Source organism: Diabrotica virgifera, chromosome 4 (assembly GCF_917563875.1).
Source record: "Diabrotica virgifera virgifera chromosome 4, PGI_DIABVI_V3a".
Lineage (NCBI taxonomy): Eukaryota > Metazoa > Arthropoda > Insecta > Coleoptera > Chrysomelidae > Diabrotica > Diabrotica virgifera.
Window position 1 is genome coordinate 264,507,737 of NC_065446.1, and position 15,633 is coordinate 264,523,369.

At 33.0% G+C, this 15,633-nt stretch overlaps 1 protein-coding gene across 2 annotated transcripts in view; it reads left to right on the plus strand.

The window, feature by feature from the left end:
• The first annotated feature begins 12,598 nt into the window (after positions 1 to 12,598).
• The window catches only part of LOC114325063 (uncharacterized), a 45,982-nt gene continuing 42,947 nt past the window's right edge, over positions 12,599 to 15,633 (plus strand). The window contains exons 1-3 of one of the 2 annotated variants that reach the window (XM_050648938.1): positions 12,599 to 13,043; positions 13,121 to 13,209; positions 13,264 to 13,390. In XM_050648938.1, coding sequence (XP_050504895.1) covers positions 12,981 to 13,043; positions 13,121 to 13,209; positions 13,264 to 13,390 — 279 coding nt within the window. In that variant the 5' untranslated portion in view covers positions 12,599 to 12,980. The remainder of the gene's footprint in view (positions 13,044 to 13,120; positions 13,210 to 13,263; positions 13,391 to 15,633) is intronic. The other variant, XM_050648937.1, reaches the window with a different exon arrangement.

A 15,633-nucleotide genomic window follows, 5' to 3' on the forward strand; every position in this document is an offset into this window, starting at 1 on the left:
ATCGCTTAGTTTCTCTGTTATTTCAAGTTGAAATACACCAATTTGAGAATGTACCAAAAAACAAACTATTTTCACCTACCATATCTCTTTTTGTATTATAACTAGAAGATTTATGAAGACAAGTGTCTCTTTATTTTTTGTAACCTACAAAAATGTTTTAATATATGTAGTTTTTTAGTTAGATGCATAGTTTTTAAGGTATTCGCAAAAAACCGTTCGAAAAGGTATAATGTTTCAATGAAAATGGCCAATTTTCAACCACGAATATCTCAAAAAGTATTGAGTTTTCAAAAAAAGATTATAGAACAATTTTTGCTTAGAATTAGGCTCTCTAGCGAATTCCGTGGTTATTATAACCAAAATATTTTCCACCCCCGAGGTGGGGTGTTAACCACTCCAAGATAAAAGCACACATCGGCATAGGGTAGACTTTGAATTAGGAGATAAGTAGAGGCTAGGCCCAAAATTTCATTAAAATCCATGCAGTAGGATAGAATTCGGAGGTAATATCCTATTCTTGCTCCCATTGACTGCGGTGTACATAGGGTATAGGTATAGGTCATTCCACGAATATACGACTGTTTTGGATTATCGAGAAAACCATAAGACGTACCAAAGTAAATGGCTCTAATAATTATTTCAATAGGCAACAATGTAATTTGCAATTTAGTTTCGTTCTTCATATTTTGCACAGCAAAGTATTCGTTGTTGAGATAATCCAAAACAGTCATATATTCGTGGAATAGGGTATACCCAAGAAGCTTCTTCATTCCTCTCTATTTCTGTCCATGGTTGCTACCTCTCCTCAGGTTTTCTTCGTGCTTTTGTAGTCTTCTTCAATGGTACTTCTCCATGTTTGGTCCAACATCCTCTGCCTCTTCGTCCTACTACACTCCATTTGAGCGCTTGTTTTGTTTTGTCTGCATTTTCTTTCCTCAGGGTGTATCCCAGCCAGTTCCATCTTTTCATCTTTATTGTTGTTCTGATGGGTTCTTGTTTAGTTTTCCTCCATATAGTGCTGCATTTGTTGTGGTATTGGGCCAATATACATTTAGAATTTTTCGTAGACACCTATTTACAAAAACTTGAATTTTATTTACATTTCCGTCAGTTATTGCCCATGTTTCACTCCCATAAAGTAGCACAGTTTTCACGTTAGTATTAGATAGCCTTATTTTAGAATTTTGGCTAATCTGCGTTGATCTCCATATATTTAGAAGCTTCCACAGGCTTGTTGTGCTTTTCGTATTCTCTGTTTAATATCTGCTTGAGCTCCACCTTTTGCACTGTTTATATCAATATTCTTGAACCTGTTTTATTTCTTTTTGGTTGATGTACAGTTTGTCACAGTTAGTTATTGCTATTCTTATCTCTACTGTCTTGTTAATGTTGATTTTAAGACCCACTTCTGCCGATTTTACCTCCAGCTTCCTTATCATGTTCTTCATATCATCTATTGTGTTCGCTACGAAACAGATATTATCTGCGTATTCCATATCTGCTATACTAAATTCACAATCCAGATGCAGTAGAAATAAACAAACCAAGACACTTCAATGTTACGAGGAGCAACATCGAATCATGATTTACAATGTATAAAATTTGTAAATCATGATTTGAGATTTATACAATGTATATACATTGAAAATCATAATTCGGAAGTGCTCCTCGTAACATTGAATTGTCTTGATTTGTTTATTTCTACTGCATCTTGATTGTGAATTTAGTATAGTTTCTTGTTCTGAAGGTAGTTCCAAGGGATCCCATTTTTTCTTTCAATTGTTTTTTTCCAGTATATGGACTTCTATCCCTACTTCTATTGTTATTTTATCTGTCATTTGCCCTTTATGCAATACCTGACATATTTACTGATACATCATTTTGATTATATCAATGGTCTTAGGAGGTAATTTATTTAGCTTTAAGATTTTCCACAGGTCTGTATCTGTTTTATGCTGTCCAAGGCTTTATTAAAGTCTATAAAAGCCATTGTCAAAGCTGCTTTCTTCTCTATATAGTTTCGTCTATGATTCTTGCCGTCGATATTCGGTCTATACAGGATCTTCCCCTTTTGAAACCGGATTGTTCTTTTCTGAGAGTTGTGTCTATTATATTGTTGATTCTTTGATCAACAATAAATGCTAATATTTTTTTATGGAACATAACAATGTTATTCCTCTCCAGTTTTCGCATAGCTGTGCGTCCCCTTTTTTGGGAGCTTAACTATAATTCCATTTTTCCATTCTGTAGGTAGGATTTCTTCAACCCATATTTCTGCTAATGCGGTGCTATTAGCTCCATGGTTCTCTCAGATCCTCTTTCCACAGTTCTGTTTGGATATCATCCATTCCTGCTGCATTGTTGTTTCTCAGGTGCTAGATTGCTTCAGTGATTTCTTTCTTCGTTGACGTTTCCTCGTTTATTCTTAGGTAATTTTCATTTGGCTCTACGTTGTTGTTGGCAGTTGTCCTTCTTTGTCTTTTAGGGGTTTGTCACTGCTGAAGTTCTTATTTGCAAGACGTTTATAGTGGTTATATACAGTTCTTATATTATTTATACTCTTTTTAAATTGACACAGAGTAGAATACTAAAAACACAAGATCAAGAAAATATTCATCAAATCTCTTCCAGACCTTCGTATCTTATGTCACAACCTTTGCTTATCTCCATGTACCTAACTCCTTTTGTGTTCAGTTGTTTTGCTATTACATCGTTCCAGGTCTCCCTAGATCTTTCTCTCTTCTATTTCCTTGGTACTCTAGTTTTTCATATCTTTTTGACCGGTATTTCATTTTTTTTAGTCGCTGCAGATGACGCCATCAACTTAGCTGCCTTTTTTCAACATACTCTGCCAACCACAATTTTTAATTCGTCTTTTTTAAATTTTTTTCTTATTCGATCTTTCCTAGCTATTCCAATCTCTTTAGAACGTATTTAAAAAAAACCTTAAAGGGATCTATTTCTAGGGTATCTAGAGTACCTACTTACACGGAATCAACTTTCGTTGGAATTTTTCTTAGACGAATAGACGGATTGTGACTGCATATTGTAGAGTCCATTTCGTTTCTGTTATTCGTCGTCTCCTCGTCTTATAATTTGTAAAAAGCAAAGATTAAGGATGTTACCAGAAAGTTGTTCCACGAGAATTTTCAAATTTATTGTTTTTATTATTTATTATTATATCTATTTCTGTTTCTACTTAGGCGTTTCTCTATGTGAACTGTCATCTAGGTCAACCTGATGACGTCATCGAGAGTTTTTTAATGGAAATTTGTACATTGTAATACATCATTGGAAATGTCTTTTAAATGGCTATTCAATCGTAACAGTTATAGTTTTACCTCAAAAATAAGCTTGAGGTAAAACTAAACTAGATACGCTCAAGCTTATACCTCTTGATGAAGAAAAATACTCCTCTAGTAGAGAATACCTACATGAAGAAATAGTACCTACGTTAATAAATAACCTACAAATACAAAAACAAAATATAGTAATTACTTATACTACAAAAGCAAAGGATTCAGATTAGTCCGGTTGTAGAATGTAGAACGGGTTTCTCAAATTTTAAAGTCAAGAAATTATTCTCCTCCCCTGTCCTCTTTTTCGATACATTTGCCTTGAAAAACATTAGTCACCCGATCCACCAATGAAATTCTTAAGACGCTTCTGTAAAACCACATTTCGAAGGCTTCGCGCTATGTACCTATTTAGATTATCTTCTTTTTCTTTTATATAGGCAGTACTTCTTCTTCAACGGTGCCTTTTATTCTGCCCTTAAATTGTCCGTTACATATTTTCCTTGAGCTATAGTTCTGAACTTCTGTTGCCTAACGGTGACTTTTGGGTGTCCTATACTTCTTTTGCCTAACGGTGACTTGTCCCTGGCTATTCTTACTATCCTTGATTCAGACATCCTGCTTTTGTGTTGATTCCACTCTTCTTTTCTGTTCTTTACCCAGGTATTTATATTGTCTGCCCCACATATACGTCGGATTTCCTCACTTCTTACCCTGTCCTGTAGTCCTTTTCCTTCTTAGATCCTTCTTAGACCTTAATTTCGTTGGTCTCCATCAGATATCTTTGTGTTTTGCTTGTGTCTGGTCTTGTTTCAGCCGTGTAATTATTAATAATTGGTCTAATAACTGACTTACATATTTGAATTATAAATATTGGCAATATCATTTTAAAGTCTTCTACTTTAAAATGTATCATATGTATCTGAATTGCCGATATAAATGAGTCAAATTAAATAAATTATTAGAAGAATTTTTTTACTAAGCAACAACATTTTTGTTTATATTAATAGTATTTTGTATTTTGACAACGGCACCCGATTTGGGCGTCGAAACGTTAATAAAAATCATTTTTTAATAATATTGTGGCTTATTTCCCATTCTAAATAGTTAAAATACATATTTGAGCCTTTGTTTTCACTCTTAGGTGTTTGTTTTTCCGAATTGTGTCGTTTAGGCATCCAGCCGTTCTACTGGCTTTAATTATTTGGGCCAAACCGGCAAACAGGTGTATGTTCTCAAAAAAATTGATAGTGTGTAAACATTTTTTTATTAATTAGCTAAGTACTTTCAGCACATCACGTGCCATCATCAGAGCTTCGTCCATATAGGTATAAATCTTTCATAGAAGAGCAATTGCTAAAAACAATATTAAAATGTATAGATACTGGGCCAAGCCACAGATCTCGGGTGTAAAAACCTTTTACAATTAATAAAATTAATTCTAAATTTTTTTATATCTTTAAAAGACAAAGACAAAAGACAGCTGTTCACTTTCACAATGGTGTAGCGCAGCCATATTGTCTTTTAAAAATATAAAAAAATATAAAAGAATTGAGATGTAATTTTATTAATGTGCCCATTGTACTGGCAAGTACAAACCTTGTACCTTGGTACAAGGTTCATTGTAGGAACCTTGTACAAAAGTATCTTGGTTGGTCTGTGCCCATTGTACTGGCAAGTACCTAGCATTTTCGAGTAGGGAACCATGTTGCCCTTTGAGCATGTGTTCTATTATATCTAATAACCATCGACTTGTAGTCACCATGTTTTGTTAAAATAACATATTTAAACCATATATTATAGGGTTACTGATATGTCCTCAAGTACCTTAACCATTGTTTAATTAATAAGACCACTGTCGATGGAATAATTCATATTTATTACTAATATGTTATTCAATACATTTTACATTCAGTTTTTCTATAACTACAACTACTGTCTTTGCCCCGTTGTTCTCTGCCCTACCTGTCAGTCCGCATGGAACATCACCGCAGAACAGTAAGTGCCAGATGGCCATCTCTCTCAGAGCTACCAACTCACTTTAAGCTGTGTTTACACTTAAAACATCCCAACTTATCACCCTCACCCTTAATTTATATCTACCCAAATATGATTAATATGATTATGTAAAACCTAACTGAACAATTTTTTTTTTTTTTTTTTTTTGACTTACTCTAGAATGAAATCATTGTATTTCTTTGGCATATTTGTAACGCGTCTGCTTCTACCTGTTTGAGACATATTATCAGATGGATAATCAACAATAATGTTTTGTTCATTATCTGACCTGTAAACTGTATCAGTTGATGATCTGTTGCCAGTGTCTGAAGAAGTAGCCATGTCCAGCAAAACTGGCTCACCTTGGGTTTCCATCGTTAACTTCTCCAAATTTGATTCAGATTGTGTTATACTCTCACCTACCGGATGTACTACGTTTGGTAGTTTTATATATTGAAAGTCATTGTTACTGTCAAGTTCATTTTCCCTGTTGTTTGCAAACTCAGTGCTACACCTGCCTACCTGATTCGTATGACGCTTCCATACCTGACCACTATCTAATCTGCAATAATAAGTTTTCTTACCTACTTTATTTATTATTTTAGCTGCCACCCACAACTTTCGGTTTGTTTCCCTATAGTCTCTTACCATAACCCTTTCTCCTATTTCAAAACATCTTTTCTCCTTTATAGAAATATTTTGCTGTTCTTTACTGGGCTTTTCGGCCATCATTGATATTCTTGTTCGCAATGATCTATTATATACAAGTTCAGCTGGTGACTTTTCTGTTACTGGGTGTTTTGTGTTGCGATATGTTAGTAAATATCTTGATATTAATGTAGACAGTGGAATACCAGAGTTTCTTGGATCATCTAGGGCTGTTTTCAGCTTCATTTTAAATGTCCTGACATACCGTTCTGCAGCTCCGTTGCTGGATGGATGGTAAGGTGCCCCTGTTAAATGCTTAATCCCATTTTTCTTAAAGAATATTTCCATGGTTTTGTCAACTAGTTGAGGTCCATTGTCACTCACACATAACCTTGGTAGTCCCATTCTGGCAAAAACTTCCCTTAGTTTTTCTTGCGTTTCTGCTGCTGTCGCCCTACTCATAGGAAATACCTCTACCCATTTGCTGTAAGCATCCACCAATATTAAGCACAACTTGCTTTTTAATTGCAAAAAATCTATATGCACTCTGTCAAATACTTTGTCCACTTCAGGCCACGGTGAAAACTCTGATGGAGGGTTGTCTCTATTCTTTAAACATGGACCACAACTTTTTACCCTATGCTCTATGTCGGAATCTATTTTAGGCCAGTAAACATATGATCTCGCTAATGACTTGCACCTGACTATTCCAAAATGTCCTGCATGGAGCTCATCGAGGATTTGTGGTCTTAGACTTGATGGTACCACAATACGATGTCCCCACATTATTATGTGCTCATCTAAATACAACTCTTGTCGTTTATGGTAAAATGGCATTATTTCATCACTTAAATGTTTGGGCCATCTTTCCGTTTTAATATACATCTTTATTGCCCTTAAAATGCCATCTTTGTCTGTTTCTTCTCTAAGTACTTTGTTGTTAATTGGCCAGTATTCTATAGACTCCGTGAAATGAATATATGTCATTCCTTCCGCTGGTTCCTCTACTGTTCCCGTAACCTGCACTGGTGACCTTGATAAATAATCAGCTACAGGATTGTTTATTCCCTTGATATGTTCAATACTGTAGTCAAACGATGACAAAAATAAAGCCCACCTTTGTATCCTGTTTGCGGACATTTTAGGGATGCTCCTGTGTTCTCCAAATAATGCAACTAGCGCTTTTTGATCTGTCCTTAATTTAAACTTATTACAGCAGAGGTACTGGTAAAATTTATTTATGGTAAAATGAACTGCTAAAGCCTCTTTTTCAACTGTAGAATATTTTTTTTCTGCTGGCATGAGAGTTCTTGACACACATGCTACTGTTCTCTCCTCTCCCTCTTTAACTTGGCTTAACATGCCTGAAATACCCTTGTCACTTGCATCTGTTGTTACTATTATTGGAAGGTCAGGGTCAAAATAAACTAAACAATTATCTGATGCTATTATATCTTTTATAATATTGAATGCCCTTTCACATTCTTTTGACCAGAAAAACTTTACATTACCTTTTAAAAGCTTGTATATTGGTTCTAAGATCTGGGCAGCCCGAGGTATAAATTTATGGTAATAATTTACTAGCCCTGTAAAAGCTCTAACTTCTGTTATATTTTCTGGTTTAGGTGCATTTATTATTGCAGCAATTTTACTATCTGTTTTCTTAAGGCCTTCTTTTGATATTTTGTACCCCAAGTATTCAACTTCCTCTTTAAAAAATACACATTTTTCTTTACAAACTGTCAGCCCAGCCTTTTCAAGTTTGCTAAGAACTTCCCTCAAGTTAGTCATATGTTCTTCTGCTGTTTCCCCCGTTACTATTATATCATCTAAAAAATTTGTTACATTTTTCATGCCCTTAAAGAGATTTTCAATTTCTCGTTGAAATATACTACTTGCTGATTTTATTCCGAATGGTAATCTTTTAACTGCGTACAAACCCCTGTGAGTGTTCCACGCTAACAACTTACTTGATTCAATATTTAAGGAGAACTGCATATAAGCTAGTTGTAAATCAATTTTTGAAAAACGTTGACCTTTTTTTAGTTTATTCCATAATTCATCAATTTTTGGAAGTGGATATTTCACATCTTCTAAATGTTTATTTATTGTTGTTTTGTAATCCCCACATATTCGTATTTTCCCATTTGATTTTTGAACAAAGACTAAAGGTGTTCCCCAATCTGAATTGTCTATTAATTCTATTACTCCCTCTTTCTCTAACCTATCTAACTCTAACTCTACCTCTTTCGCATAGGCTAAAGGAACAGCTCTGTGCTTGCAAAAAACTGGTTTAGCATTTTCCACAACTTTAATTGAAATTTCCTTATGATTAAAGTTTCCTAACTTACTAGTAAATACGTTTGAAAAACTGTTTATTAGATCTAGAATTTTACTATTACTTACAATTTGATTCATCATTTCAAGCCTAATATTGAAGGCCTTTATCCAGTCTCTCCCTAGAATATTTGCAGAACCTTTTTGAACAACGTATAGCTTTACTGGTATTTTCTTGCTTTTATAGCCCATATCTATTATAAAATATCCCTCTGGTGAAAAGACACTACCTTCATAACTTTTTAGCAACAGATCATCACTGGTTAGCCTAAAATGAGAAAAATTATTTATATATGTTTCTTTTGTGATTGCACTTATACCAGCGCCACTATCAATGATCATCTCATATATTTTGCCTTCAATCTTTACCTGGATTTTAAAGGGATTGTCTACCTTGACTTGTACATGGCACAGATCAACAATTCTTGATTCTATGCTGTCTAATGTATAAATGTCCTCTTCCGCCTCACTATCTATAAAATTAACACTATTTTTATGTGCCAAACAGACCCTAGCCAAGTGCCCAATTTTTTTACATATATTACAAATGTAATCTTTATATTTACAACTATTTTTGTGTTTATTTCCACATATCTTACATTTCGACATCTGATTGACACTTGAATTTACATTGACGTTTGAGCTGCCATGCATTGTCCGCCTTGTCCCATGTTGCCAACCTCCATCCTGTCCCTGCCGACGAACTCGAGAACTCGACGATGACGAAGCTTGCTGATGATCTATCACGTGAACATTTACAGTTGACCTCGAGCTTGTTTTTGAAGCCATAATAGCATTTTCTGTCTTCATTGCCAAACTCACCATCTGCTCCACCGTCGCCTTTTCATCCTCTTCGCATAATCTGTCGAGAATTTTACTAGGACACATACCACTCACGAACTTATTTAGCAGCACTTTGGTTAGATCTGCCCCAAACTTGCACGTAACTGCAGCACTTCTTATCCTAGCATACCAGTCCGCTATTTTTTCCTCAGTTTCTTGCCGCAGGTCAAAAAATGTACATCTCTCTCTCCATGTACTCACTTGACCTCCGTAATGGGTAGCTAATAACTGTGATAATTCTGCAAATGTTTTGGTTTTGGGAGCTTCTGGAAAACATAGATCTCTCAACAAGGTGTATGTGGGTGCACTTACCGAACTGATTAGGATCGCCACTTTAATAGCTTCCTCTTCAACCCCATTTGCCACAAAATGTTGTTCCAATCTTTCTTCGTAAATAGTCCACGGTTGTAAATCTGGAATAAATTCTTCGAACTTTTTGTTCGCCATCTTGATTCACTAACAAAGGTACCGGACATCGGTTTACATAAAACAATTAGTATTTACTTCGTTACCACTTTTATCCTCGTCGCCATTGATATGTCCTCAAGTACCTTAACCATTGTTTAATTAATAAGACCACTGTCGATGGAATAATTCATATTTATTACTAATATGTTATTCAATACATTTTACATTCAGTTTTTCTATAACTACAACTACTGTCTTTGCCCCGTTGTTCTCTGCCCTACCTGTCAGTCCGCATGGAACATCACCGCAGAACAGTAAGTGCCAGATGGCCATCTCTCTCAGAGCTACCAACTCACTTTAAGCTGTGTTTACACTTAAAACATCCCAACTTATCAGTTACCACTTTGAATGGTGTGCTAGTTTCAAACTACTCTGCAGAATGCACTGAAGGTGTTCTGAATTAGAACGAAAACGTGTTGCAATCCATTTGGATGACTTTTTAGATAGTTTTTAAATAAACGATTTTATACCAGAATACAAGTTGAAGTTTTTACTTCTGTATGAGTTTTTTAAACTATGGTATACAGCCAACTATTGGGTTTTTCCCATTGATTTTTATTAATTTTAAAGGGTTTTTACACCCGAGATCTGTGACTTGGCCCAGTATCTATACATTTTAATATTGTTTTTAGCAATTGCTCTTCTATGAAGGATTTATACCTATGGACGAAGCTCTGATGATGGCACACGTGATGTGCTGAAAGTACTTAGCTAATTAATAAAACAAATTTTTACACACTATCAATTTTTTTGAGAACATACACCTGTTTGCCGGTTTGACCTACTTAGAAGTGTGTACAAGTCATACAGTCTTTTTCAATTTAGGTAATTATTTGATCTTTTACCTGTTCTTTGATATTGTTGTTGGCTGATAGCTTAATTACCAGATATTTGAAAGTTATTAGGTACTTGTATAATTTGATTTTCTAACTCCAATTTATATCTTATTGGTTCTTTGGCTGACTTAGATTGTCAACATAGTAAAAATACTTTAATAGAAAGTAAAAACATCCTTAAAACAAATCGTTTAAATAAAAAAAAGTATAATCCCAAAATTGGCAAAATTACTTACTAAAAAATAACTAGCCAGTTGTGTCTGAGTTTAGCGAACCGACTAGGTATACATAGATATTCGTTCCTTATACTGGTATATCCATTCCTTCTCCTTCGCACTTTCTTTTCCATGGTTTCAGGGTTTTTTTTCAGGAATATTTTCAACAAGGTAGGGGAAGTGGGGCAGCCATATATGTAGTAGTCCCTTTTTTTAATGTTTGAGAATTTACCATTTTAATGTAAGATTTGCCGATAATACATCACAAAATCGAAAATATAGTGTATGAAAAATTTATGGTATACATTTTTTATAGAAATTCTACGTTTTTAGAGTTTATAGGATTACTAAAGAGAAAAGCAATTGATGCGGGGAGGCAACAGTAGTCCCTCAAAAATGACAGATTAACATTATTTATCCACAATTTACCATTTTTAATTTTGGTTTTTAAGATTTGCCGAAAATACATCACAAAACCTAAAGGCTAGAGATGGCTATAGAGGCTATGAAAAATTTATGGTATAAAATTTTTTGACGAAATTGTACGTTTGTTAGAGTTTATACAATTATTACTAAAGAGAAAAGCTATTTCGGGGAGGTTTACAGTTCATAAAAAATGACAGATTAACATTATTTATCGAGAATTTACCATTTTTAATGTTTTGAAAATTTGGACAAAATGAAGCTGAAAACGAATTTTCCATATTTTATTTTTCTTAACATGTAAGTATGTGAGTTGGATTTGGAGCCAGCGATTGTTCTACGCATAGATAAATAATATATAGTATGTTCTACGTATGCGTATTGGGTACTTAGAATATAAAACAAACCTTCTTTTATATTCTAAGATTGGGAATATGTGAGTCATGATTCGATGAGATGGGCACAAACGCCGATTTTGCCACCTATCGTCAGGTTGGCGACCAACATTCTGGTTTGGATCTTTTCTGGGATAGATGTCGCAAAATAAAACAATAAATTTTTAAAACTTTAAAGCGGTAAAGTTATTATAACTAGCAGTTAGTTTATAAAAAATAGCTGATAATCTTTTGTAAAATTACTTTAATTTTGATTACATATTTTGAAACAAAAGGTATAAACTAAAATCAGTAATTGTTCTTTGTTCACTATTAAAATTTCTACTACTTGTAGCTCAGCAAGCCCAGGAAATAACTTAAAACAAAAATGTTTTTATTTATTAATTTGTTTTTGATCTAGTATTGAAATAAGATTGTAATTATGTGCTTATAGAATAAATACACAATTTTATGCTTCAATTTGTTGCGTTTTTGTCTACGTTGCATATCAATTATTTGTAGAAACTGTCACCAACGTTTTGAAATAGTACCGTAAATAGATAACAATTTTGTCTAGAATTAGTTCAAAAACGATATTGTTAATATTTTATTCATACTCTATAAAAAAATTAAAAAATATATAAACAATATCCGATCTTGGAGAACTTTTGTGCGATAGGTGTCGCCAAGGAAAAATCAAATTAATAAATATTCTTAAATTTAGATAAGTAATTTTTATTTTACATCAAATAACTTATTATTTTTGAGCAAATGATTTAAAATTAATTTATACAAATTTAAAAAAATAAGTTAAAAATCATAAATTGATTTTGCTATTAAAATTTCTACTAATTAGGCAACCCACCATACTGACGACAACTGAAATCCCACTCGTATGGTTTGTGGTAACATGCGATTGTTTAAAAAAGAATGCTTTTTAAAAATGTTTATGTTTAAATGGCAACATTGGGTGTTGGTTCATAGGAAATTATTTCGTTGTTTTTGACTCCGATGAGAAAGTTGGGACTTCCAGTCATTAGAGTTAATTTTGTTTAGTTATTTAGAAAGTTCCCGCCTAACCTAACAGGATTAAAATACCGGGTGAGCTCCGATTGGCCGAGTGAAATGTACCGTACGTCACATGGGCCGCACATGCGCGCTTGCTTTAGGTGTAAAGAGGTAGTTGACTCACGTGTGACAATTTTTAGTTTATTGACAAATACTAAACTATAAAGATATTATAGATCGTCTCTAGTATAAGAATATCAATTTTTGTACATCAAAGTTAAGTGTAGATATAGAAACAATAAGGACTAAATAAGTGTTAGTGAATTATTCGGGAAAATATGCACACTTTCGAACCATAACCTATAATCTGTGTTTGATTCTGAATAACTTGAATATTACGTAAATTTAGTGTTTTGGGGTATTAAATTAAGTGTTTTTAATAAGTTAAGATGATATTGACTATATTGCCGGTGTCCTAAAACGCGAATAACAAAAATTCCGCTTATTACGTAGGAGCATATTGATTTGTAGGTTATGGATGTGGACCTGCTTCGAGATGGAGAGCAATTCTCTACTTTCGACTCTTCTAGCTTTCTGGTAAGTCTCTAAATATTCATTTCTTCGATTCTTACCCCCTTTACAGTGCTAGTTAACTAACATCATCCGAATTTTAGGATCCGTATCCAGATGAGGGGACAACTCTGGATTCGATCCACAGTTTGACTCCAAACGGTTACGAATGGACCTTGGAAGGAGAACAAGAGTGAGTTAATGTTTGTACCGCAACCCGAACCAAATCTAATGTTTTTCTTTGTAGGATAAATGGAGACATTGCTCTTATTCCAGTATGTGATATGAACCTAACTAATATTAATGATACAGCCCCTAGTATAGATGATTTCCATAAGATTATGAGTGATTGGCAACAGTTTATTAACGTTGATGTGAGTACAAGATTTGTTTATATTTGTATCTCCTATTAACACCTATTCGATAATAATTATCGTTTTTAATTCACGTTTATGTTAAAGACTATAAAAAATAGTTAAATCACTTGGTTAAGCTTGTTATAATTTGTTTATATTATTATTTATGTCCTAGAATCTAGATAACATAACTGCCTAGACATACTAGTACAGGTGTCAAAAAAGTAAACAGTAAAGTTTTGTTGATTGTTTTGAATCAGTTTGCAGCAGTTCTAAACTAGGCACTGCTTATTTGAGTGATTTTTATAATAGTGATACCATATTTCTTGTTTACTTTTAGTAACAACACTTTTTTAAGTTGGATCTTATCATTGCATTTTTTTATAGTGTTGGATGTTTACTTTAACCCTGCGTTAGTGCCGAAACACCAAAATATTTCCGGCTGGGGTATACCACACCCCTTCACAACTCAGGGTTAATTAAATTGTTAGGGTAATTTCAACTAGTGCTGTTGTCGTTTATTTAATGCAGATAGTTTTGTCTTTTATACAATTACACAATCTAAATATTTTCTTGATTTATATTTACTAGTTTCATATTTTAAACTTGTTTGAAGGTCAACTGTCTTGGAATTTGCTTAGATCATAAGATCTCCAAAAGAATGGAGCAAAAAAAATGTGGTCCCACTCTTCTATTTTTGTACAATCAGTTTGCAATTCAGTTTTGCCCAGGGAAATTTGAAAATTTTACTGCACAGAAAATTTTCATACATAAACTACTGATTTTTTTACATATTATAGGAGAATAAATAAGCTTTTAAATGCACATTGAAACATTAAAATATATCAATTATTTGAGCCAGGAGAATTTCTGAAAGAGGCTATAAAAGTTGTACTTTTCCGTAATTCCAATTTGTTTGTAAGATCAAAATATTGATAGAAGTAAACATGCTAGCAATGAAATCTCCATCAAATACTGGGACAATTAATAAATAAATTTCTAATGTATACAAATATAATTAAAAAGTAAAAGAAAGACAGAACTTTGCAAAAAAATATTCATCAAACTAATATTTCTTTTAACAAACCACTATTTTGTTGCTATTCAAATATTTTATGTCTGTCTGGGTATTTGTACTGATTAGACTCATATTGTCCTTGTTTAGTTGACTTTAAAATTATTTTCTAAGCATATTTGGATAGAAATCACCCATAATTGACGTATTCAGCAGTTTTGGTTACATTTTAATCACCATATTTATATTTATAAGCTTATCTTACTATTTTTCTTAAATTTAAACCTTGATTTAATATTTATTAAATTTCTCTGAATAATTATTTTTCGAATTAAAAATACCAAAATAATAATTTGAGTTTAAAAATATGTCTTTTAATGCATTTAGAAAGTTTTGTTGTATAATTACTAAGATATTAAGTATGATTATTGTGTTTAGACATGATAAATAAGTCATTAGCTAATGCTGTCTTGGAATTTTTTTGAACCTTTTGTCATGTGAGGTTTTGGCATTTAACCATCGATATATTGCATTTGAAAATGATTGATAGCAGTTTTTATGACACAGCTCATTTGCATTTTATATTGTATTGTATACAGGATGATAAATAACTGTGTAAATCAAACATACAATTTTTAAAATAGGACATCCAGTATATTTTATTTTCTCATAATATTTATCCTCTCAGAATCAATATTCTTATTATATAAAGTTTCACAATACTATACAGGGTACTTAACGAGTTATGACCATTTTTATTTACATTATATAATAATTATTCATTTTACATAAAAAGGTAAACAATATGTTCCACTTTTCAAATTAACTTTAATAGAAATCATTACAAAACTACAAAAAAATTGCGATTTTCTCATATTTTTAAGTGTGCAATCCTGTATTTTTTCAAAATATTTCATTTATGATACTCTTTCATTTTTTAAGCATTCCCTATTCGTTCCATGCATGACTTATGTGACATTTTTGGTGTCCACATTTTTTTTCTTTCTCCCTTTATTGACAATCAGATATAATACATCTATAAGTCAATTTGTTGGTTGTACAATAATATAATAAATTAACTAATGTACATGTGGTGGCGTGGAGAGGTAAACATCCAGTGATGTTGCCTCAGTTTCCTCTTAGGTCGGATGGCCAGCTTCTTCTATTGTTGAAGGTTGCAGTAGTAGATGCAGTAATGGATTAGGGTGATCTTCTAGTTTGTTGTGATGGTTTCTGTTGTTTTCTC